We start from the raw sequence: 25,111 nt of genomic DNA, 5'->3' as shown, positions 1-25,111 counted from the left end.
CAAAAGTGTACAAATGGACATAAGCATGCAAAACTAACAACAGCATCATCTTCATTGGCACAAGAACGCCCAGACAAAGAGTTGGGTGTCTACAAGTTCTTTACACATAACCTTTCACCTTTCCTGAGCTAGCTTTAAATGTTCCAAGATATACCGGTACAGACCTGATACTTGACATCAAGAGGGTTATACTCTGGTTCTCTGCTCTTGATCTTGATCGGAGCAAAGCCCTCGGTGGTCCAGAAGAGCTGCTGATGACGTCGTCCCTTGTTGGTCAACTTAAAGGTCCTGGTACTGGGCTTGCTACTGCTTGCAAAAAAGTCAAGTTTGTGGAGGGAAAGAGGAATGAAGTTATTGTTCAAAATGGTTTAATGTTTTCCACTGATGAGGAGCAACATATAAAGATATATAAAGTCACATTATAGAATCAAACAAAAGATGTTTTAATACAAATATAATGGTTGATATAAAGGCTTTGACAAAAGACAAATGCTATTCAGTGCCAAATGGCTATTGGAAAATTGTTCAAAAAAGCTGCTACAAAATTACTAGCAGAAAAGAAAATCAGAGAACATTAACAATCAATCAAAATCAAGAATATTGTAATGATTCATTACTATTTTAAACTCAAATTATTTGTCCTACTATCATACTTTGGATGAATTCTTGGGACTAAACAAGGATTCTAATTCAAGAATCTCTTACCTGAAATGATGACCAAGTTCAATGTTGGGGGTCATTGGTGGTTCTGCAACTATGGTGGTTCCATGGCCATAGGCCTGGACCTTGACAGACCTAGTCTGGCTGTCCTTGAAATCAATGGCTAGTTTGTCCTGAAACCTGTAAAAACATGCAGAGAATTCGACAAAGTTGATACTAGAGTTTGTAATAGTTTTTACATCAATTTAATTCTGTTTGTGTCCTTTAATTTCATCACATCAAAATAGATTTTTACTAGTAGAATGGTTAAGACTTTCTAACAGTCACAATCTTCATCCTATCAATGAATTGATAAGCTCTTTTTTTTCCTGTGCTCATATACATACATATTGTGAAGGTATGGTACATAAAACAAGTTTTCCATTATGAAGCTTATTAAAGAACTAAATACACTTATCCAGACACATACGGTAAAGCACAGTAACAAAGCTAGACAACATTTTGATCAATAAGTTAATGAATGAGATTCAAAGAAACAAATGCAATTTGTACATTTTGCTGGACAGGACATTCTTGATATTTGAAGGCCACCATCACATACTTCTGACCCATACACTGTTTTTTCATGAGTTTTAATAAATTGGTAACAAATTTCCCCTACCTGATGCAATCATCCAGATTGACCGTCAGCTTGACTGCCACAGAATCCTCAGGCGGTATCACGCCCTCGCTTGGTTCAACCTTCCACAATGTGTTCGGACGAACCTGAACAGATAGAAAGCAAACAAACCCAAATACTAACACTGCTACCATGCATGTAATTAAGTGTGAGTTAGAACTTCATTAACATTTCACTGTGATGTATTTACATAGAAGACAGTCACTATTAAAATCCAAATAGTAAAATACAATAAAGTAACTTTCATGACTTACAATGATAGATTCCTGATTCTTGTTGCAAACTTAAGATGGAACTTCACAGAACAAAGTGCATTATGCTTGTACAAGTTAAAACTTTTAATAGTTACTTTTTGTTATATTGAATTCATTCTAATAGGGGACTGTACTTACCATACGTGCTGAGAATGGGGCTGGTATGAGAGACTCGTTGGATAAGGTCACGACCCTTGAGATGTCTTTCAGGACCTGAGTTTGACCCCAGTCTATCTCAGCTGGGGTCACATGGACCACTGGCCCCTCCCCTATGCACTTCAGCACCACTTGCTGCATGGGAACAAACAAAAATGGCCATGTTAGATTTTCAATCAATTTTTTTTTTTCTTATTCAGGGAACTGTAATTTACAGTGGTGATTTTTACCCGATTGCTAAGAAAGCACGAAAGCTTGTTAACAAGTAACCAGAGGACTGAAGGTCCTTTCCAAGGGACCTTGTAATGAAGGTATATGCCTTACAGAGGGGCACTAGCGAATCAAGGGAATAGAACCTGGCTCATGGGAATCTGAATCTACTGCTCTCTAAGTCTGCCATTGGTTGCAAAGTAATGTTCAATAATGTTTCTTTGTGCAGCTTTGCAAAGGTGCAACATATTATTTTATCTGAAGGCATTCCAATTAGAAACCCCTTTTGAAGGGCTCTGCTGTATGCAAGGTCACCAAGCCATCATTGTGTTATTTAAAAATTCTAAATACCTTGATGGTTGAAAATAAATAATTTAAGTTTAATTAGATGTACCTAGTTTAATTAGATGTACCTGTACACATTTTTTTGCAAACTCTGACTTTCCATCACTTTTGAAAGGCAAAATGTAATTTTTCATTATACAACAATCTAAAACAATGTAAAATGTCACCCCTGATATACATATTCATGTATATCAGGGATGACTAACATGTTTTAGCTTGCCGGCCGATGCTAACAACATACTGGCATATATTGCAATACCAAAAAGGATAGAAAAGGAGATTTTGAATATCAATGTAAATTTACTTTTTCTATCTTCATCAAATATCCTTGAATATTCAAACAATTCAAGAATGAACTCACAGTGCTGGCAAAATCTTTTCAAGAAAATACAATAGATAAACAAAGACATATGACTCACCAGGGGTGGTTCCATGCTACCAAAGATGCTGAACTCGGCGTATGTTTCCAGTTCCTCCAGCCCTTGAGGGGTGATGACTAGGGGTACCCTACGGGTTGTGTGAGGGGGTAGGATCCCTGTCGGTTCTGGGCTGCTGAACAGCATGGGTGTGATATCATCCACTTCCTTTTGGGGAGACAGTAATGAACAATAAATGGTATGTCATATGCAAGGAAATATATGTCTCTTAAGGCTAGGTCAAATCAAATTTAAGTTTACCTGGCCACCTACTACTATCAGTGACATATTTCATCACATTTTGAGCAAGTAAACAAAGAAGATATGAGCTAAAATAGACAAGAGTGTCTTTCAGCCACTACCCAGGTGCACGGCTACAACAGTGAAGAAGGGGGGTTCAAGATCAAAGTCATGTATCCAAGGTCAACGTATTGTTCAATATACTATATCGTCAGCAGTTTCACAAAGTATGCCTTTTGCACATAAGGTTTAACAAAATATATTAGATATAATCGGTTTTTTTAATCCCTCATTGTTAACAATTACATTCAAACTTACTTGAGGAATGAGGTCATATTTTGCTGGAAGGTCTGTATCGTTGCAGAGCCGAGCGCTGAGTTCATAAGGGTGGTTCAAGAAGCAGCGGGTGTAGTCTAGGATTGGAGTCACCACTGATATGGAAGGCACAACACATCTGCAGAAAAAAAACATAAATTTGTTCTCAAACTGACTAACCCCTGATATGAATGAACAGTTTGACTAATTGCTAATTTGAATATTCCTAAAAGAATGGCTGCACTCCTTATCTATAGATGAATACAAAATTAACTACATTTTCATGATTGACCACTGCTGGTTTGTCTCAGTGGAGTTTAGATCAAGCATAAAACTTAATGCTCTCACTATAACTAATATCATGACATATTATACATCATAATATGCATTGCGGTGAATCATATGTAACAATGCTGCTGATGAGAGGTGTTAAACGTGTTATCTATCAGAACATCTGAATGACACATTGCTGATCGCCTTTTGCCATCCATTGCAAGTGGTAATAACATCTGAACGACAAATTACAGATCACCTATTGCAATCTATTGTAAGTGGGGATAATAGGTGAATGGCACATTACTAATAGCCTATTGCCATCCATCGCAAGTGATGATAACACTATGTGAATGACAAGTTACTGATCGCCAATACCATTAACTCTTTGCACACTGAATTCATCCTAAAGGCATCATGACTATTGTTCTTTCAATGTTTTTCTTGAATTTTTCTTTCCTCATTGCACAATTGATTCTGATAATTTATAGATGTTACTGAAGAATTAAAGCTTTCACCAGGATCTGCTGGTGCAAAGATGAGAGTGAAAGTAATTAGTGCAAATGTGGGAATCAATTCTAAGAATGTGCAATCTTGCAATATTCATGTGCAAAGGGTTAATAGCACTATATACATCACGTGGTGATAATGTCTCAAAGTAAACTTGTAGGAGAGTAGGCAACAAAGAAAAAGTTTGGAAAAAGAATGTTGAAACTTACTTAGCTGATATAGGAAGAGACAACAACTCCTGTCCTACTCCATCTACATCAACAACAAGGGCAAGATCATACTTCTTGAGGGAGTTGGAAGTCAGCTCAACCTGGTGAAAATAAATTTTTATGGAATTGACGTTCATTATACATCATATGATCTCAACTCAATCCTATCAAACTTAAGAAAGCAGAGAATTGTGTCGCATTTAACTACTTATAGATATACCAATTATGTAAACTAGGGAAGAACTAAGAAAAATCATTTGATACCTGTTATCCCTTTCCGGTTTCCTGCGTGCTTGAGGACTTATGAGGGCATTGCGAGAAACTTATGTTCATTTCCAAATCAAGCGTTTGTCCCAAAAGTCAAGCATAAGTCCTTTCAATAAACATAAATTTGTAGCTGACTTGCATTCAGTTTGCTGCTCAACTCTACAGCAATGCCCCATTACGCTTTTTTGTTGTTGAAATTACGCTTTGGAATTGAAGGTAAGTTTCTTGCAGTGCCAAATCAGCGATTGATCAGGATTCACATACCTAATCAAAAAGTAAAGTAAAAACAAACAAACAAGAAATCAGTACTCGTTCAAAATGAGTGTACTGACCTCGATCTTGACCTCACTCTGAGGTTCAACCATGCCAGAGGATGGGATGATCTGGAATTCCTTTGCAGGAGTACTGAAGTTAGATCTTCCTAGGGTTACCTCACCACTAGTAGCAGACACCACATCACCCTCACCGTCCCCAGGGACTCTCAGGCTGAAACTCATGGGCACCAGGGCTGTATTCACCAAGGTGGCAACCTCCGTGCTCTTGAAACCTTCAGAAACAAAAGATTATTTTCAATTATCAATATTATCAATTTGCATTTCAAACATGAAATAGAATTACGATATACGGTATAAACTATGACCATTGAGGCATATGATCAGAACTCTTTTATCAATTATCCTGCGACAAAGGCACTAAGCGTTTTTCACAGCTGTTATTTTGCATTTCCTTTTGTCTTGTCTATGACGAAATTGGAGCGTTAGTAAGGCAAAGATGCTTTGAGATTCTTGTGGCAAAGATTGACTTAGAGAAAGGTGTCCAAAGCATGTATCATAGATTTATTTTGCCTTCCTTTTGTAAAATCATTGTTGGGTAAATAATTTCAATATCATAAGTCAGGTAAACACAAGGAACAGCATAGAAAATGTTTTGCCTAGAAAATATTTTGCCTTTTCCTTTGCTATCTATGCATAATTCACATTGTAGATGTTAAATCCAAGTTAAAATTATAGACCAAAAGTTCATATCGCACTTACCATATGAAATGGTACCAAACTTGAGCCGTGGGACGTCGAAATGGAAGGTGGGTCCTATGACACAGCCCCTGAAGTTGAGCTTGTGCTGGTAGGGTAACCCTTGCACCTCCCAGTAGAAGTCCTCGCTGAAGTCCCCCAGGTGAGGGGAGGAGAAGGTCACATCGATGGCCTGGAAGGCTCCAGGTTCAAGCACTCCTGAGCTGGGAGAGAAGTTGAAGTAAGGCCCGAAAGTGGAGTCGGAAGGGACTAGCCGGAAAGCAGCATCAATGTCTCCACGATTCCCAAGAACCACCTACAACAGCAAAAAAAACTCAGCGTGAATATACTGATTCTTCATGTACATATTGTACCGCAAGCAAAACACATTTTTTACTATTAGTCATCAGCCATATGGAAAAAAAAAGACATCTGAAGAATACCGTGAAGCTGAATATTACACTGTAAAAACAAGGTTATCTAAATGAAAAGTGGTATGGCAGATATTTCAGAACTAGTACAAAATCAGTTATGATGTTATGTCATTTTATTTCATAAAATAAAGTGTATTACAGCTCAATAGTGTGACACCAACATATTTGTTTCATGATCAGATGCAGATCAAACTGAACTTCAATATGTAATACCAAGGGTGTTTGACAGCTCTTCATATAAAGTTCCCAAGACTTTATGAACAACCAGAGAACAAAGTGCCAAAATGTTAGTTCAAAAGCTCCAAACTATTCAACAAACTTTGAGTATATTTTTGTTTTTGTTAAATCAATTCATTGCCACGGCAAAAAATTCTTTGGTCTGTAAAATGAAAGAGTTTTAACAGTGATCATCATCGCTGTATTGATCATTGCGAGTAGAATTTAGTGGAAATTTTAAAAATATATAATTTTTTTCAAATATGCATGATTCAGTTGCAACTAATGCCAAAGAAATACACATACTGCTTGCCATATTCCAGTTGTTCATAAGATCATGCATAACATGAACATTCCTGTGAAACTGAACCCAAGAACATCCGCCACATCACTCACCTCATATGAATGCTTGGAGTTGATGAAGATGTGGCCCATGTTCATGGTATCATAGGAGAAGAACACTTGGGGTCCGATTCCATCTCCTTTCAATCTCAGTGGAAGTCTGGTCTCCCGACCGACGATGTCACAGTAGGCGATCTGATTATAGGCCTTGGCGACAGAAGGTTTGAAAACCACGCTGATCTCACAGGTGGAATTTGGCCAAATGTCGCCCTCTTCAGGCATAATATTGAAAGCATCATCCGAGAACAGCAATTCATCCCCTTGAACAAGCTGCAAAGAAATGAGAAAACAAATCATTTCTACTAAAAGCTCTTCTCTATTAGTTCTTAACACAGTCTAAACATCTCACAATGTTTCAAAAGAAAACCTTCTTTACTGTCAAACACATGCTAAGTTTGAGATGAAATGCAAATGCAAATAGTTCACCCCACAACTACTTCGATTCATGAACAAATGATTTAAACAATCAGTCTAAACTGTGTTAGACCAAGTGAATACTAGACAAATTTGGTACAGCTTAACTATGATTGGGCTAAGACCAAAATGAGGAGTAGATGACTGGTTGTTGACGAAACAGAAGGTAGCCAAAGAGCGTGTTAGTAGACCATCTGCAAGTTACCCTATTTTCTTACCGTGCGTCTATTCTGGAATGTTCGTGTAAGGATAGCCATACGATCCCTCAGTGTTGGATCCATGATACATTCTTGAAGGAACGCATCATGCTCCATTTGCTGCTCAGATTCGATGTGACCAAAAAACCTGTGCAGTACAGAAAAAAAATTCAAAAAACCATGCATTACAACAGGGTCAGAATATTTTTTACATCAAAATCAGTTTTAGAAGAAACTTAAGTCCCTACATTCACAGACTATACATCCTCTTTCATAACAAAACCCAGCGACAGCTTCCAACTAAAGACTAGCCAGGAAAATATAACTGATGACGATAATGAACAAAATAGTACTCAAAATATCTTTGAAAACTGACCCTTGTTTCTGCTGCTGCTCCTCCTCTGCCGTCGCACACTGCTTCCACTTGTAGTGCACAATGACATCACTGCGATTTGAGATGGTAACTGTCCTTTGATTGGCCATGGAGATGTAGGTGTTCTCAATACGCAAAGAATTCTTATCAAGTCGCACATTGGCATCATAGGCACCACCATACAGGTTCACACTGATGTCTTCACCTGTTAGGATACAAATGTAAATTATTGACCAAGTCACAGTTTTTGTTTTTTTGTTTTTTTTAGAACTGCATTTATTAAAAAAATATATCCTTGACTTGTTTAATGTCAAATGTTGTCTTGATCCTGTTTTATATTAATAACAAGTGACAGAGATTCAGGGCAAATCAAATACAAGTATTTCAATAGCTTATAGCAGATATCAAGTCTGTGCTCATAAAAGGGAATAGCAAAAAAAAAAAGCAGCCAAAATTATAGGGAAATTTTGAAATTTGAAGATATAAGACTCTACAATTCTTCACACTATTAATTGAACAACTTAATTAATGTTAAATGGGCTAAGCACATCGAATTATAGTTTAACCATTCCTGAAGTGATTAATCTTGGAACAGAGATGCATCAAGGTCCATGGTCAAGGTCAATTATCAAATTTCATGACTAACATCGATATACGTAAATAAGTATTCCATACATAAGACAATTATGAATCAGTGACTAAGTCTCTGGACTTTGTACCACAAGGTCAGGGGTTCAACTTCCTCTGCAACACTAACATTCTCTGGCAAAGCAGTAATCTACAATTGGCACTCTCTGACCAAATGTACATTGTAGTAAATGAGCACTTGGTAGCATGAAATTCTTTAAAAGCTTGAGCACCTGATCAAAGTCGAAATGCTGAAGCAATTGTAATGATACGCAGCGCTTAGAAATATTTGTATTACGTGCTATCAAAAAGTTGCATATTTCTATTGTATTTTAAATCAAAGTAAACTATGTTTATGATAAAAAAAGGGAATACCGGTATCACAATCAAAGTTAACAATTTTTTTGTTGGAAAACACATAGTTGATGCACAAAAGAATGGCAACATCTTTATATACCTGAGTCAAAGTTAATGACAAGGTCATCGTTGTGATCTCCGACGGTCAGAGGTTGAAAGGTCAATTCTACTTGAAGACTGTCGTTGACTGCCAAAATCCCATTTTCTGGTGAGACTGAGAATGGTCTACAGTGAGAAACATGAAAGAGAAATATTTACAAGCAGTGTTCCTACATTTGCAAACAATTAAAATATGGGAATCAATAAGATTGCTTGCATCTCACAATCAAGTAGTAAAATTCACTTAAATTGATAAATTGTACTAATTGAGAACTACAACAGTTACAGTATAATCTCTATAATCATTCCTATGTACACAGATAATATAGCATACATTTGTATAAATATATTATTATCTATTCAGTTCACTATGGCCCGTATTCTGAAGTCAGGTTTAACTTAGACCATGGTCTAACTCTGTGCTAAATTTATGGAAAGCCAAAATCGTCAAAATTTTTATCAAGTTGTATGTTTCTTATGCTTACTGTGCTCTTTCCTGATTCAATGATGGTGAAGACAATCATCTATTTATACTTCCTAGACAATAATGAATGACTTGGGAGCCAAATGAGCTGAAATATGATATCTCTACTGTTAGTGATTTATGTAATAAATCGCTATCCATACTTAAACCACAACTTTATACCCGAGATTAAGTTAAACACGACTTCAGAATACGGGCCTATGATTTTAAGAAGACTAACCCTGAAGCATAGAGTGCAAAGTGGGCTTCCTTGTTCCCTATGTTCCTGACCAGTAATGTCTTTGTGCTAGGGTACTTGACAGGACACATAGAGAAGTTGACCTCATCAGGGAAATCCAGCATGGCCCTGGCACCAATGGCCTTCACTGGGACTACAAACTTCTCCCTCTCCGTCATGCAGATCAGTTCATGGATATAATCCTGTTGATAGGGCACACAAAAAAATTAGTTGCATGAATATGTTAACTTTGACAAGATAGACGTGGTTTTACCAAACTAAGTGTCGTACAAAGAGTGATGACAAATTTAGAACTTGCCTTCTCTATCCATTCCTAATGTCTCTTGCTTTCTCTATAATATAGAGTTATATATACAAAACCTATCTTAACCCCTTTGGGCTGGATGATTACACCATCTGATGCATTTTCCATACATGGTCATGTATATCTAACTAGGCGGAATAAATCTCCAATGGATTAAATGGATGATTATTTGGGGTGAAAAATTATGTTGTTGATATTCAAATCGAATAAGTCTTGGATTTTAGAATGGTCTACTATGAGCTTTAATAAAGAATCAAAATCCACTGTAGAAATAGTGTCCTTTGTCAAGGCATATTTTGCCACTCTCCACAATGAGCAGATAGGAATGGTGAGGATTACCAAAGAGACGTAAATAATATCTGTCCTTCAATTATGCAAATGGCGCAAATGAGATCACTGCTCCCCCACTGAGTGGAGATGATGCACATTTAATCGGAAGCTGGAATTCTAATAATCATTGTCAGTTTGAACTGCTGCATTCTTTTCCAGGTTTCATCCTAATGACTGCTAAATTATCCACCTCTAGTCAAAGGTTAACAGACCTTCAAAGACCATATATTCTTAGTCCAATATAACCGACTGTCTGAATCCTTTCATTTAGAGTTATGATTCGGGAGAGAGTAAATTTCAAGTCAAGACCTAGGTACTCCTCCTTGTGTGATTTGGTTGACCCACGGACAACTCAGATGAGCTCATGGCATGTCTAGGGTCAGATGTTAAACATATTCTCTGCTGAATGAATAAGTCTTGATGAGAAGACTGATTTTTTTCATAATAAATTGACCATCTTCCTGGATTAATCAAAATTTACATCAGTTTATTTTCATTAGATATTTATTTTAATTTTGGAAACAGATTTGTAAACCAAATCCTATTATCGAATAAATTAATTTTGATATAAAGAAACAATAAATTGCTAATCTGCTCACCCTTTTCTCTGACGGAGTGAACTGTATTCTGAAGATTGTTGCCATACCAGGAGCAACCTTGGTCGTTACATCCGGGGGACTGATGATCTTGAAGTAGGGTGAGTCCGCTTGGTACACTTTGACTAGCCGCGAAACCTATGAAATCGATCACATGCCAGTCAAAAATATACAGTTATTGATTTTTGTAGGGTAGGATAAAAGGGAGGAATATTTTCAAAGTAATACTGCAATAAACTTAACAGAGAAATACTTGGTTTAGACATGAACAAATGCAGAACCACAATTATTTTATCACCCTGCCAATTGATGTAATACAGGTTAAATTGATCAATTGATGGTAAACGTGATGTTTACAATTGATTGCAAATATGGCTCTCGCAAAACCCCTTAATTGTGATGTTACAACAATGACAACGGATATTGGAAATAATAATAATAATCCGCTTTTATATCTAGCACTTAATACATCGAAACAACGTGTCTAAGCGCTTTACAGATGTATTATTGCCCCGGTTATCGGATTCAATCAGTTAATTCCCGCACACAATATGTGCACATCCTCCACTCCCTGGGGAGTATTCCAGTCAGTCGCCGGTGAGGCACACACAATACTGGACAAGCTACAGTGACTTTCACATCCTACCGGGTACCCATTTAGCACCTGGGTCAAGAGTGGCAAAGTGTGGATTAACGCCTTGCCATAGGATGTCAGACCTCGCTGGGATTCGAACACACGACCCTCTGTTTACAAGGCGAAAGTCAGAACCACTACCACCACACTGTACGTACAAAATCATATCCTATTATTAATGAATGGGTTCAGAAAAAAAAATCCTTTCCTTTTACCTTGTCATTATTCCTAAGTAGAAGAGGGACTTCATAAATGATGTGAGGCTCAAATTGTTGGAATGTGATCTCTGAAGGGAAGGGCTGGAACAATGGCTCATCAATATCAACCATTGAGAACTGAAGAGAGGAATAGACAAACAATAGTAAATCATAAACCATATCATGTCTAGGTTACTCTGCCTATGACAAATCTATTGGGAACCAAAAGTTATTAAAAGACATTATATATAGGAAGCAAATAGATAAATCAATGTAATTTTCTGTGCATAATTTTTCTTCAAGATTGTGAATTAATAAATCTGGAAAAAAAAAGAGAAAACTATCAAACTTCTGTACACAAAAATACAAAGAATTACATCTACATTTAAATAAAAGTACAAAAAACAATTAAAAATGCTTTAATGTTACTCAGCATATGTATATGGGCATAGACTTGAGTTTTTAGATATCAAATGTAAATGAATGTAAAGATGGCCCCATTTTTGAACACATAAAATAGACTGAAGATTAAACATGACTCAAATTAAAATTCAACAAAAGCTTGATTCGATATTGTTTCTTATATTTTGTAAGTGGGCTGAAAATTGCATCCAAATAAAATTTCACAAAATATAAAATCATCACAATGAACCACAGGCTGTCAATATTATATTTAATAAAACAACAGAGCCCTATATCTGCACACCCATTAATTCAATTTGCACACACTATGTGGACTTTGATGAGAAAAGGCTGCAATTAGAGCTATTTTCATCACTTGGACTGATTTTTTAATGAATATTTATCTCTGTATCGCAGATGAAATGTAAATGCTGTGGTTGTTACGTTACGCTTTGAATAGAATTGCACAAATACATGTATGCACAGACAAGCGGTACAGCGCAGACATGTGGCACCATGTCATACCAGGTGCGGATCGAGGGGCGAGATGTGCAGGGGCACCACGTTAAATTTGCTTGCAATTTAAGAATTATATAGACCGCTACAAAAACACACCATTAGCTGATATACTTTTCATTCCATGAGTGGTAAATAAATAATTCTTTTTAGAAAGTGCAGCATGTAGAATAAATTCATTGCTCATCCATAAAATTTGAAATGCACCCCGCAAAAAAAGCGATGAGCTCATTTTTTTTGCTTTTCAATTTTTTTGGGGAGAGAAATGTCCATCAATTTTGGACTAATGATATATTTTTTTTGCTTGTCAATTTTTTTCAGGCTTAAAAGAGCGCTTATGGATCCACGCCTGCATACCTACCTTTTGGTGAGTGTTATCACCCATATCCATGAGTTCAATTATCTTGGGAATGTACATTGAATGTGTGTTTGCAAGCTTCTCTTCTGTTGTTTGTGATATCTCTTTCATAAATGAAGAAGGGGTCATCTGCAACAAAACAAAAAAAAGGTAACTCAAGTTGAGATTGCAAAATAACAATATCTGATCAATATGAATTAACATCAAATATCATCAACAGGACTGAAAAAGATAACAAAGTTGGTTTCATTTTCTACAAAAGGATGATTTTCATATTTTGTATACAACTGGGTATAGATGTATATATATAAAAGTATTATTCAAAAAGTGAAGAGAGCTCTTTTCCTTTTTGAAAATTAAAGTTGGTCCAGCAGACAGTATTAGCATATTACATGTATGTTTCAAGGTTGCAAACCATAAAAATGATTACAGTTAACATTATCAAAATTTAATTACACTGTAACACAAAAAGTTATAAAAGAAATTACCTTATTTAAATCAATAGCAAGAAGTTCTTCTGAATGTTTCAGCTTTCCACTAATTTCCAACTAATTACATGTACATTAATGCTACATGAAACACTCAAGTAATTGCAGCAGGCAATAATTTCAGTAGCAAGTATTTTAAAATGAATGTCAATTGTTACAATTAGATCTAAATCTAGTAAGATTAGATAAACCTAATCGTAAAATAATATGAATCTCAGCTGAAATGTGAGCTCACTGAAGATTGCCAACAGATCCCTGGAAAAGACCCATCGCCCAGCCAAAATGCCATGCTTACTTTGCCCATTTCTCAGCAATTACACATTTCCTACTACTGTAGAATCACTGGGCACATTTACACATTTCTATTTATTGAGTTCTGTTCAAACTCATCTTGAGATCATTATCACAATTGGAATTTATGTTCAATATACCTTAATTTCTTCTTTAGGGCCTCGTATCAGCTTGGGATTCCTGGGGGCCGTAACTTTGCTGTCGTAGGGTGGCGTTTCCCCACAGTCTGTAGCCCTCTGGGCAGCCTGCTTCTCAAATCCAGTAGGCATCTTACTGGCGTGTGTGTATGTATATTCAAGAATTCTGCACAAGATATAAGGTTGTAGACAAATAAAAACTGGGCTTATGAATACCTGGCTGTCTCTGTATCAAGCCTAAAAATTAAAGAAGTCATTCAGCAAAGAAATTAAAACACTAGCACATCAATGATGTGGAGCATCTTGCAATGAAAAAAATTAACACAATTTTTAATTTCAGCCCAGTTGACACTGTAGTGAATTATATGTAAATTGAGGAAACAGAATTGAAATTGATGAAGAAATGACAGAGAAGAAGTATTTTTTGTGATTTAATTTCGTATAAATTAGCAAAAATAATTTTCTAGTCAAAATGTCTAAATTCTGTGTAGAACCTTGGTGAACCTCATGTAGCTCACAGATGGAACCAAAAAATCGAAATCAGTCAACAAATAAATAAGCATATTTTGTGAGTTTTGAAAAATATGCATAAATTAGCATATTTAATAAGTTTCAAAATGTTGTTTCTCTACCTAGAGCTATCATATAAAGCAAACAAAATTCAAATTGATCAACAAATGAAGGAGAAAAGGCGTTTTTTGTGATTTATGAATAAATTTTGCATAAATTAGCATCGCACATTCACAAGTCAGTGTGGCCACCAAATTGTGCTGTGCTCTGGAAATATGGCACAGAATCCGCATTTTCAATACCGGTAGCAAAAAATTTTAAAGGGGATTTTGGAGTTGAATTGGGGACTTTCATGAGTGATAGTGGTCGTGAATATGTGTTTGGTGTGTGTTGTGGTAATTGACTGTGCTGGCTTGTGAAATACGTTTGTCGAATGGAGGCACATGTTGAATTCTGGGTGTGTTAGATCTAGAGTAACAAGCCCTAAATTCGACATGTGACAAGATTTGACATGGCAAACCTTTTTCACAAGCCAGTACAGTCAAACACCAAAACACACACCAAACACATTTTTATATGTAGGCACTATCACTTACCACCAGAAAGTCCTGATTTTAATTTTAAACATCCCCTTTAAAAAGTCAAAATTTTCCCTAAAAAATGTGGAATATGCGCCATATAACCAGAGCACTCAGCGGCTTAGCTCAGATTTAAGAAGCGGGGCCACCGAAAAATATGCCAAAAATAAAGAAATCCTTGGTTCTATTCCGAGTACGATAACTTTCTTGCAAATTTAGGATCATATTTTCAAAATTTCATTAAAAAAAAAATTAAACGACATTGAATTCGAAGTGAAACATGGCGATACATTTCAAGATTTTATGAATTATTGAGATGGAATTTGAAAATGAACATTGCAATTAAAATAGACAAATATATTTAACAAACATTGGTGCAAATATCATTTTGTGAAAAGAAATTTTAGAACAAAAATTATTGCAGAAAAACTTAACAATGACATTGACAACATGTCGAATCTTGAGCATGTTATTGTTATGATGGGGAGTCCAAACTTCGCAGACATTTAAAAAAAATCAGTCTTAAATTTGTTCACAAAATGTTCACAATTTATACAAAACCAATTTTTAACAAGATTTTAATTCGTCATGCGGACAAATTAGGTGGTCTGTCCTTATTCTCGCCATCATGATCACTATTACAATGTTCATGCAGATCAATATGATCTTCATGATGACAACGGAATGTTCATTATGGATGGAATACTTGTGAAAGACAGGAGATGATAAAGCACTGTGAAAAAGGTCTCAATATATGACAATACATGTGATATGAAAACAGTAATTATCTGTTTTATCTTGCTAAATTTTAACTTTTATACCTTTTGTCATAAAGGATCATGTACGAGGTGGTAAAAGAAAAAAAAATCATCTTGTTTATCCCAGGACTCGAACCTGCGCCCCCGAGAACGCAAGTCAAGTGCGTTATCCATTCAGCCACGATATTCCCCATAGAGATTACACGTAAGCAAATTTGAGAATTACAAATCCATTTTTGCAAGCGAAAAACGGGCATGATCCCGGCATCTAATCGAAAAATGAAGGCAACACTTCCGAAAACTTAGAATCTCAGCTACAATATACTAAATGCTCAGGGATAACTGACAAGAAAAAATGGAGATATGGCTCACGAAATAGAGGAATGTAAAATCTAGTTTTGAGAAAAAGTCATGTCCCATAGAGATTACACGCAAAATGAGTAAAAATGACATGCCTTTACTATTTGCAATTTTTGAGGATAATTCGTTTATTAAAATGAAAAATAAAGGCAATGATTCAGAAAGAGTAAGACCTAAGCTATAACATATCCAAAGTTGGGCGAAAATTGACCAATATTCACGGAGTTAGGGCCAAATTTGCATAACTATTATGACGTCATAACACGCAAAAAGGATATTTTGACTTCCGACGCCATTTTGGTGACGTCATAATATACGTTAGGGTCGAATGAGATATGAAATCATATGTATGATTCATATTCTATCGAAATATAAAAAAAAAATTGGGGGTCCCCGTTCGTTCAGAAGAGCTACAGTGAATTTTTAATAGGCATGTTTTTGCCCATATAGAGCCTATGGAAAGAGCTCGCGCGCACGCGTGCGGCAAACTTTAATGGGTGCTCATTCCCTTTTTAATGATCGTAGAGAGCTGATCGAGGTATCAATTTGATCGGAATTATATCAATAATAGATACACATTGAAAAAACAGCGAATTTATGCTGCGTAACGCCATTACGTACGAAAACGCGCGCGCGCAAAATCTTGAAATGCTTAAAATGACCTGAAACGTACCCAAAATTTTTTATAGGCCATTTGGAAAATTTTTTTTAGCTTTGACGCGTGCGTCATGACCTTTTCATGACCTTTGATGACATTGACAGACGACTTTTGACCTAAAGTTTATTTGATGTGAATATGATTGACTATTGAATAACCGTTAGGAAGATATGATCAAATTAAGAATTTTACAAAATGGCGCGTAGATGACGTCATCATGACCAGGTGACCTTGAAAAGCTTAGTATGCCGTCTCTATGATAGACTCTATATATGATAGAAAAATCAGCCAAATTGATTCAGCCAATTCGGAGAAAAGTTGGAGACAAACATAGGTGCTAAAATAAATAAATAAAGAAAATTCTGACGAAATTAAGAGGTGATCTGTCATAGACAGACCACCTAAAAATAGTTACCACATTGACAGCGAGATCGGAAACTATAAAATCACTGACAAAAATGGGAAGTAGGTCAAGAGGTTCCGCCGGTATTGTGATCTAAAAATTATATTCCGATCGACAAATGAGCACTGTCCTGGAAAACTGTTCTGAAAAAGTGTGACGTAAATTTGCGGACCAAAGTCTTAGTGGGGATTTAAACAATAACTCAAGCTCAAAAGGTGAAATATTTATATCAGATTGACAGCAAAATGCTATAAAATCAGTCGGTACCACATTGAACTCACATTTTTTATGATATATCTGCTTGCAAAATGATGATATTGTGATGCTTGTTGAGAATTTAAGATTTCTTAGGAACGGGCGCTAACGGTGACAAAATTTACAGAGCTCTTTTGTCAATATTTTCATGAATACTGAACTCATCCTAAAGAAACTTGCACCTTAGGATGATTTTAGGTCGCTTTCCACGTAGATGATGTCAGATTTTAAGGATATTAGCTAGGTTTTTAGATGACCATCCGCGAAGTATGGACACACACGAAGCTTGGACTCCCTGCCAGTGCCACCAACTTACTCTGCTAAAAATCTAGATCTCCATGTAGCCCGAAGAATTGGGCGATGGTTTTCCCCATGGGCACTCGCACTAACGGGCTGCCATTGGTGAATTGGGATGATAGTAAAATGTCAGAAATCATTAAATAAATCCCAAGAAACGATAGTTATTCCTGTCTACTTGACAGGCTTTTAACGTTCAGTTTCACAATTTCATAAATCATGGCTTCATGCCTAGCCAGGCGGCTTCTAGAGAGTAAAAATCATTTACTAACGTAAGGTTACTCTCATACGAAGCCAGGCCTTCTATCTCATAGACCCACACAGAGCCAGCCAAAACCCACCCATGGGTTCATATCATCTCGCGTGCGAAGGAATACCAGTCATATGCACGCGACACACACGACAAGTCAAAAAGATAGTGGGCTTTTGCCCACATAAAATATCACCAATAATCTGGTATTTCACATTCTGCTATGACACTTACCGAATCATTTAGATCCTTCCGTGACTTCTCCTTGAAGTTTTTTCTTAAAAATATGTATATTTTCTTGATCTTTAGTGAAGATTTCACGGAGATAAAATTTGGTCAGCGTAGATATCAATTTTCGCCTAAAGAGGGCGCGCGATTTATATTCATATCAAAGACACGACAAGGGAAAGATTAGGAACCTACATTATTTTACACGCAAATCGACGCAAGGCATTACGCGAAGTCCGTGAAGTGTCCAATCTTTTCATTGTATAGACTTTGGTATACCATGACGTTCGTTAATACTGCTTGTACTGCTGGTTTCGTTCCAGGCATGTGTATTTTAAAAAAAAAAATTATATTAGTCATCGTTTTAAATTAATTGCAACAAAAGTGTTATCATCGCCAATAGTAATCCTGAATTATGTTTTTGAAGGTATTTTATTTATTGGTGCCCATAATTAGTAAATTAATCATAAGAATTACGCATTCAAAGAATTTAGACACAGTTATAAAATTACCGAGGAGCTGAATCAAGGTTGTGAAATTTATTAGCGCCACCAACGGGCTTCCTTGTATTTCCGTAGAGGAGACAAACAAAGTCACTTGCTAGGCCGAGGTAAGCAAAATTTGCTCTTTTTAAATGAAATGAGTTAAATATCATATGTATAATTTTGTTATGTATTGCTACTTACCGGAAAGAGCCCCGGTGCGTAGCGAGAAGGAGTTTCGGCAAATATTACCTCAGCAATGAAGCAATGTTTGCCGACTACTTCGAAATCTACGGTCAAACACGGTCCGGTGTACGAGGTTCGAATATATATACGAACCTCGTATTAGTGTGAGTGGCCAAAACCTGAAACTTTCACCCCCGAGATTTCTACATTCCTTCTAAAAGATCTAGGCCTAGCTCTAAATCATTTACATGGGATAAAACTTCATTTCCGACATTTCTACGCTCTCGTTGTTATTTTTAAAACAAGAATTCATCAAAAAAATGAAAAAATATTGTGAAAAGACGGAAGAGACTTGCCCGATGTTTACGCCGCCATCTTGTTTCTTATTGTACTTCCCCAACGTTACGGACGCGAGAGCGTAGAAATGTCGGAAATGAAGTTTTATCCCATGTAGGCCTAGGCCTACATGATTTAGAGCTAGGCTAGATCTTTTAGAAGGAAAGTAGAAATCTCGGGGGTGAAAGTTTCAGGTTTTGGCTGGCTCTGTGTGGGTCTATGAGATAGAAGGCCTGGCTTCGTATGAGAGTAACCTTACGTTAGTAAATGATTTTTACTCTCTAGAAGCCGCCTGGCTATTCATGCCATCACAAAAAAATATCACATTTTCATTTGTCACTTTGTCAGTTGAAAGTCTCTTAGTCTTAGTCTTAGATCTAACGTTAGATCTAATAAATTACACTCAACATTATCCAAAATTCAAGTTAGCATTCATATATATTCAAATCATATGGGGATCGGGCTTTCCAGAAAGCTGCACCAGCACTATGGAATTCTCTACCACCGACATTAACTTTTTTTAAGAAATATTACCCAGCTTGAGAAATTCAAAGTTCAATTAAAAACCCACCTCTTTCAGAATGTTTGATTTAGTCAATCGCGCATAGAGACCTGTAGGTGTTATGCGTTTTTAAGAAATGTACTATTATTATTATTATTATTCGTTTAGCTCCATCAAAATCCACGCATGTCATCTTAGGATAAGCGATTCTAACGTCGCGTCGTTAGCCTACACAATCATTTCACAATCAACCCACATCCATTCCAGTAGCCTACCTACACAAAACAACGCGAATGGGACCACACTTAGATTTTTGTTCTCGTCCCGAACAGTCGCATCAAATTCGAAAAACGAACATTCACAATTATTCAATCATCATACATACCATGCAGGAAAATAAGCGGTAAAAATATCGAATTGTTAAATTTATGAGTTACGTTTCAATCCATATTTCACGATTTGTAGCAATACTTCTCATCAAAACAAATCTTTATCGCCATTTTCTCGTAAGCTGTTTAAGGTTGTCATGGATTCAACGAGAGTTCAACTATCGTCTTTTCTAATTGGCTGTACGAAGCTTATCAATTATGCAAATTAAGTCAATATGCGAATGAACACCTCTGTAAGAAACACAGCTCTTCCCCTGATGAATATGCATATATAACAGAATTTGCATGAGACGTATTCCCAAGATCACGAGAATATATATCTGTATGACAGGAGGATACTTTACTATTAGACATTTATGTCTGTAAAGCCCCCATCACACTTATTCCGAATCAAGCAAAATTGGCCTGAATGAAAGGACTTTTGTTTGACCACCAGTTGGTCATTTAAATCTACTTCGAACACCGTTCGAAAATATCCCTCGAATGTTTTGAACATGACCAAAACCTTCGGGACGGCCAAAAGAAATGACAAAAATATTTCGAATGCACTCAGAATGCAGTCAGGATATTTAGAATGCCCCTAGAATGTCCAAGAACGTAGCACGAATTATCAATCTGACTCCATTGCGGTTCATTTTGACTAGTGTATGATGATACACCTGGTAAATTTACTGAATTTCAACTCCAGTTTGGTGAATTCATAAGTTCCTCCCAAAAATTTCTAGATTTTTTGAATATTTTTTTCTTTCCAGCTTCTGCTTGATTCCTGCTGATTCCGGGGGCTTTAAGCGCTTAGAGACGTCGTTCCGATGTATTAAGCGCTATATAAATGCGGAATATTATTATTATTATTATCTCGAGGCAAAGGATCATCACTTGATAAAGATCTTTATTTCATACTTATTGCTCAACTGGGGCCGCGGAAGCGGGGAGCTGGGGGGGGGGGCTTCAGCCCGCCCCCCATTTTTTTTCTCCAAAAAAACGTGTACAAAAACGTAAAAATAACCATATGATTGTGATTTTTTGCATGGTCAGCCCCCTCCCCCCAGTTTGAAAACCGTTCCGCGGCCCCTGCTCAAGACAAAAATATATTGGTCGTGCATAAAATAATGACTGAGTATTTTCTGAAATGTGTTTGAATATTTAAAGGCGGAATTCGCCCTGCTGTATAAATTGATATTATTAAACCAAAAAAAAATATAGCCTATTGATGCGATGGTTTGGCACGAATTAGTAAAGATGTTATTTTGCGACGTCACGTGCAAGCGGTTCCCCCAATCATGTCAGGTGGATAGATTCTATCAAATATCATTTTATTAGTACACAATATTTATTGTACTACTTGTGCAGTCTGCAAGAGATGTAATTTTATACATGCTTCTAAGATATTTTCAGTCAGCGTTATATATGGAATTTCATATAACATAACATTTTGTAATAGCTGTTAACACTAGTGCTTTCATATGAAATTTTAAAGCTCTGCAAATTAATCTCACCATGGACCTACACCTGTACTACTCTGAGTGGTAGATAGGTCCATGATCTCACGTATAAGGGACAACCAAACATAAGTAAGTGCTTTATGGTACTATGCTTTGGAGCCACCCCAATGAAAAAATAAATAAATTCATATATAAATTCATAAATTAATTAATCAACCATTCAAAATGGCATAATAAAAGCAAGAACCGTAATAAGATAGACAAAAAACGAGATATTATGAATAAATAAAGAACAAACAGTATTCTCTCCCTCTCTTTCTCATACCATTTTTTTTCTATGATCTTTCCCTCCTCTCTTCTTACTCTCCCCCCCTCTCTCTCTCTCTCTTCCATTTAATCCCTATTTCTAAAACAGTTATGCACAACTCAGTGATATGCAAATGAGAGAGTCGATGGCGTCCATCACTCACTATTTCTCTTGTTTTTTATTGTTTGAATTATACAATATTTCAATTTTTATAGAATTGACAATAATGTAAAACTTGACTGAACAACATAATGTTGTACAATGTTAATTCCACGTGTTCGGGGAGGAATAAAACTCGATTTCACATGACAAGGAAAATAGGCCTATTTCATATTAGAATACAAAAGAAATACTAGTAGTGAGTGGGTAGACGTCATCAGTCCCCTCATTTGCATACCGACCAGCATGTGCATATGAATCTTTATAACTGTTGTGTGAAATTAAACGAAATTTTAAAATGTCATAACTTTCTTATTTTACATCCGATTTTGATGAAAATGTCAGTGTTCGGCTTGTTGATTTTTTCTCTTTTTATTCAAATCAACTTTTTGTTGGGTGGACTCATTGCCCTTAATTACATTCAATGCGAACAAATGTGTGAATCCTGTAAATAGGACTATGGTCGTTGAACTCTCACAAGTTTGGCGAACTCCAGAGATCTAGGTCGCAGTGATTTTAGGGCCTCTTCGAATCAAATAACTATAAACACTTCGAAATTTGTAAGAATTATGGTTTGTTGACAGATACAAGCCCCGCTCCCCCTTCTCCTACTTTAATAATTTCCTTTGTATGACAGACCAGAAAATGAACATATTCTTTCGGGACATGAAAAGGAAGAAACGTGATCGAAAGACCTAATTTTGTTTGTCATTGTTGCTGAAGAGTGAGACAGTTTTAAATAATTTGTATGTTATTTGTCATATTTGTTTTCAGTCTATTCGCAATTCATCATCTGACTAGAGAATATGTTTCTTTTTCTTGGCCAGCGCAAATATGCCGTGTATAAATTAATGAAAAAAATGCGAGTAAAACAAGTTTGACACACAAGAATAAATCACAGCTGCAGTGTTTGATTATTTTTTTTCTTTCAATGTTATTTTAACTCCCTTTCTTTCTATAAAGAGCAAAGTGTCTCTGAAATCTTTATATGCATGCTTATATCTTCATGAGGGGTGTTGGTATATTTATGTTTCTTTTTTTTTCATTTTCCTACCCTTGTTTTATTTGAAATCATTTGAATCCCTGTAGTAGCACGATTAGTAGCGTCCAGTGTACTGCACTATCAACTAAATTAATGCTTACGATTTTTTCACTCTTTCATTAATTATATATCATATCAAAAATAAACTCATCCATTCTATCCAATTCATTCATTCATTCATTCATTCATTCAATTCATTTGTTCGTTCATCCAGTTATTCAATCAATCAATCAATCGATTAATCAATCGATCAATCAGTCATGCAGTCAATCTTATAATCAATACAATCATCCAATACCCAATCAGACACTTATAATGTTATGTTCGCGTTCTGTTATTCCCTCTCAGCCATTTGGTTCGTTATTTCCTAATTTCTTGCACCGACCGGTCCATTTAATACCCCTTGTCCATTCACCCTCTACATAATGTCACAGATGCAAACATGGCCCTGGGAAGCGGTTGTGCTGGGCCGGATGCTGAAGCACCACCAAGATTTTCCCAGGGATGCTGCTTTTATTATTTCCATAGGCAGCACTCTTTGGAATTCAGGTAGGTGTGTAAAATTTGAAAAATGTATGTAAAAAGACAAACATTTTGTGTTGAAACCCCCCATTTTTTTGGCTTGTCAAAGTTTTAGAACGAAAACGACCTTCATTTTGAAGTGAAAATCTTTATATCATTATATTTTTTTGCTTGTCAAATTAACTTCAGCACCCCCCCCCCCCCCCAAAACAAAAAAAAACCTTCCCAGAGCCCTGGATACAAATAAGATCTGTTTGGAATGCACCCTCCCGCTGAGGCAAAGGAGTTCCGACACTGGCAAACAAAACGAAATTTCTACCCCTTCTTCTGCTTTCAACAGCTGATTTTCCAAAATTTAGTTCCACCTCCCCAGGATGTGCGGCAGTTCCCCATGCTCTACGCATTGGAATACGATGTATGGTGACTATCTCGAGGATGGCTTTAAATTTCCAAATGTACAATGTATATGGTTAACACCAAAATAGTGAAATGAGTTCAAAGTATTTTCACAAGACAAATCATAATTGGATTAATATCTTTGAATATTTTTTAAAACCATTTGACGGGATTATTATATTTTGCTGGAACTGAAAATATTCCTGCCTTTTACGGTGAATTACTGAAAGGTTGGTCGGAAGTATTAACATACATCGTGAAAAGGATGCATTACGCGAGAACCCATCTTCTGTTTTGAGACAGAATATCTGGAATAATCAGTTCATTTTGATTGATGGGAAATCAGTTTTTTTTATAAGGCGTTTCATGACGCTGGACTTATAGCTATGTGTACCAAATACAACAAAAATAGTGAAATCTTCCCCTTCGAAATCTGAAAAAAGGTGTTCCAAATAAACTCTGCTTGAAATACAATTCTATTGTAAATGCTATTGTGAAAAATAAGTGGAAATATGTCTGTTCACATTGAAGAATACGGAGACAAGATACAGTTGGAAGATCTAGTATCTAAAACATATACAAAAGTTGAAAACTAAGACAATATATTGGGAGTTTGGGACTATGGTCCAATAAATATTTTCCAGACAAGTTTGTGAGCACTTATTTTCAAGTACATATAACATTAAAGAAAATGAATGGTCGCAAATCTATACACTGCCTTTTAAATGCACAATTTCAAAAAAGATCTTTTAAGTAAAATTTAAATAAAAAAAAAGATTAAGGATATTTAATTAAAATTGTTTACGAACGTTTCACAAAGCTGTCCTTGCAATACGCACACCCTAACATACGACCATGGCAAGCGAATTAATCACAAGAGCTTAGGGTTCATTTATGCAGACGTTGATTAACACTTTCTTTTCAATGTTCATAATATTATGCGCAGCGTTTATCTTTTATTTAATTCAAATGATGTAACTTTGAATAAAACGGAATGGCAGGGGAAACTTGGACTCACTTAGCGTTTCAGAGTCGCTCGTAACTTCTTTCGAAGATCAGAATTTATGGATGATTCTGCTTGGAATCTGAACGGGGAGGGTGGTGGGCGTCGTCTGATCATTTGGAAGAAGGCTGGTGTTCCGTAAATCTTCATATTTGTGATAACGATAGAACGATTTAATGGAATGAATTCGCAAATATGGAATTTCCAAAGTTTGGTGCCCTCGAAGAAGTGGTCGTAAATTTCGCATCGATTGGCATAAGAGGATATTTTGGGGGACAAAATTGTTTTTCTTCGTGTTCAAGAAGCTCCTACTTTTGATGAGGAATGTTTAAGAAGGGTTTGATATTTTTTAATATTGGCAAGGTTTTGTCTGGAAGTTTGTCGAACTCTTTTTCTTGGGGAGAGGGGAT

General features: G+C 36.2%; 1 protein-coding gene across 19 annotated transcripts in view; it reads right to left on the bottom strand.

The window, feature by feature from the left end:
• The window catches only part of LOC129269120 (hydrocephalus-inducing protein homolog), a 96,285-nt gene extending 76,299 nt beyond the window's left edge, over positions 1-19,986 (bottom strand). For 7 of the 19 annotated variants that reach the window (XM_064095333.1, XM_064095343.1, XM_064095335.1 and 4 more), the window contains exons 1-19: positions 19,879-19,976; positions 13,642-13,804; positions 12,726-12,851; positions 11,465-11,584; positions 10,619-10,753; positions 9,368-9,567; positions 8,665-8,789; positions 7,584-7,785; positions 7,229-7,355; positions 6,591-6,866; positions 5,569-5,860; positions 4,867-5,081; positions 4,268-4,368; positions 3,279-3,414; positions 2,724-2,888; positions 1,732-1,884; positions 1,322-1,425; positions 706-840; positions 165-306 (exon numbers count right to left, since the gene is read on the bottom strand). In XM_064095333.1, coding sequence (XP_063951403.1) covers positions 165-306; positions 706-840; positions 1,322-1,425; positions 1,732-1,884; positions 2,724-2,888; positions 3,279-3,414; positions 4,268-4,368; positions 4,867-5,081; positions 5,569-5,860; positions 6,591-6,866; positions 7,229-7,355; positions 7,584-7,785; positions 8,665-8,789; positions 9,368-9,567; positions 10,619-10,753; positions 11,465-11,584; positions 12,726-12,851; positions 13,642-13,804; positions 19,879-19,919 — 2,958 coding nt within the window. In that variant the 5' untranslated portion in view covers positions 19,920-19,976. Of the gene's footprint in view, positions 1-164; positions 307-705; positions 841-1,321; positions 1,426-1,731; positions 1,885-2,723; positions 2,889-3,278; positions 3,415-4,267; positions 4,369-4,866; positions 5,082-5,568; positions 5,861-6,590; positions 6,867-7,228; positions 7,356-7,583; positions 7,786-8,664; positions 8,790-9,367; positions 9,568-10,618; positions 10,754-11,464; positions 11,585-12,725; positions 12,852-13,641; positions 13,805-19,826 lie in introns of all 19 variants that reach the window. The other 12 variants (XM_064095336.1, XM_064095337.1, XM_064095338.1 and 9 more) reach the window with 4 other exon arrangements.
• Positions 19,987-25,111: the final 5,125 nt, after the last annotated feature.

Source organism: Lytechinus pictus, chromosome 2 (genome assembly GCF_037042905.1).
Source record: "Lytechinus pictus isolate F3 Inbred chromosome 2, Lp3.0, whole genome shotgun sequence".
Classification (NCBI taxonomy): domain Eukaryota; kingdom Metazoa; phylum Echinodermata; class Echinoidea; order Temnopleuroida; family Toxopneustidae; genus Lytechinus; species Lytechinus pictus.
The sequence above is the reverse complement of the archived record's forward strand: the minus strand, read 5'-3'. Positions and strand labels throughout refer to the sequence as shown.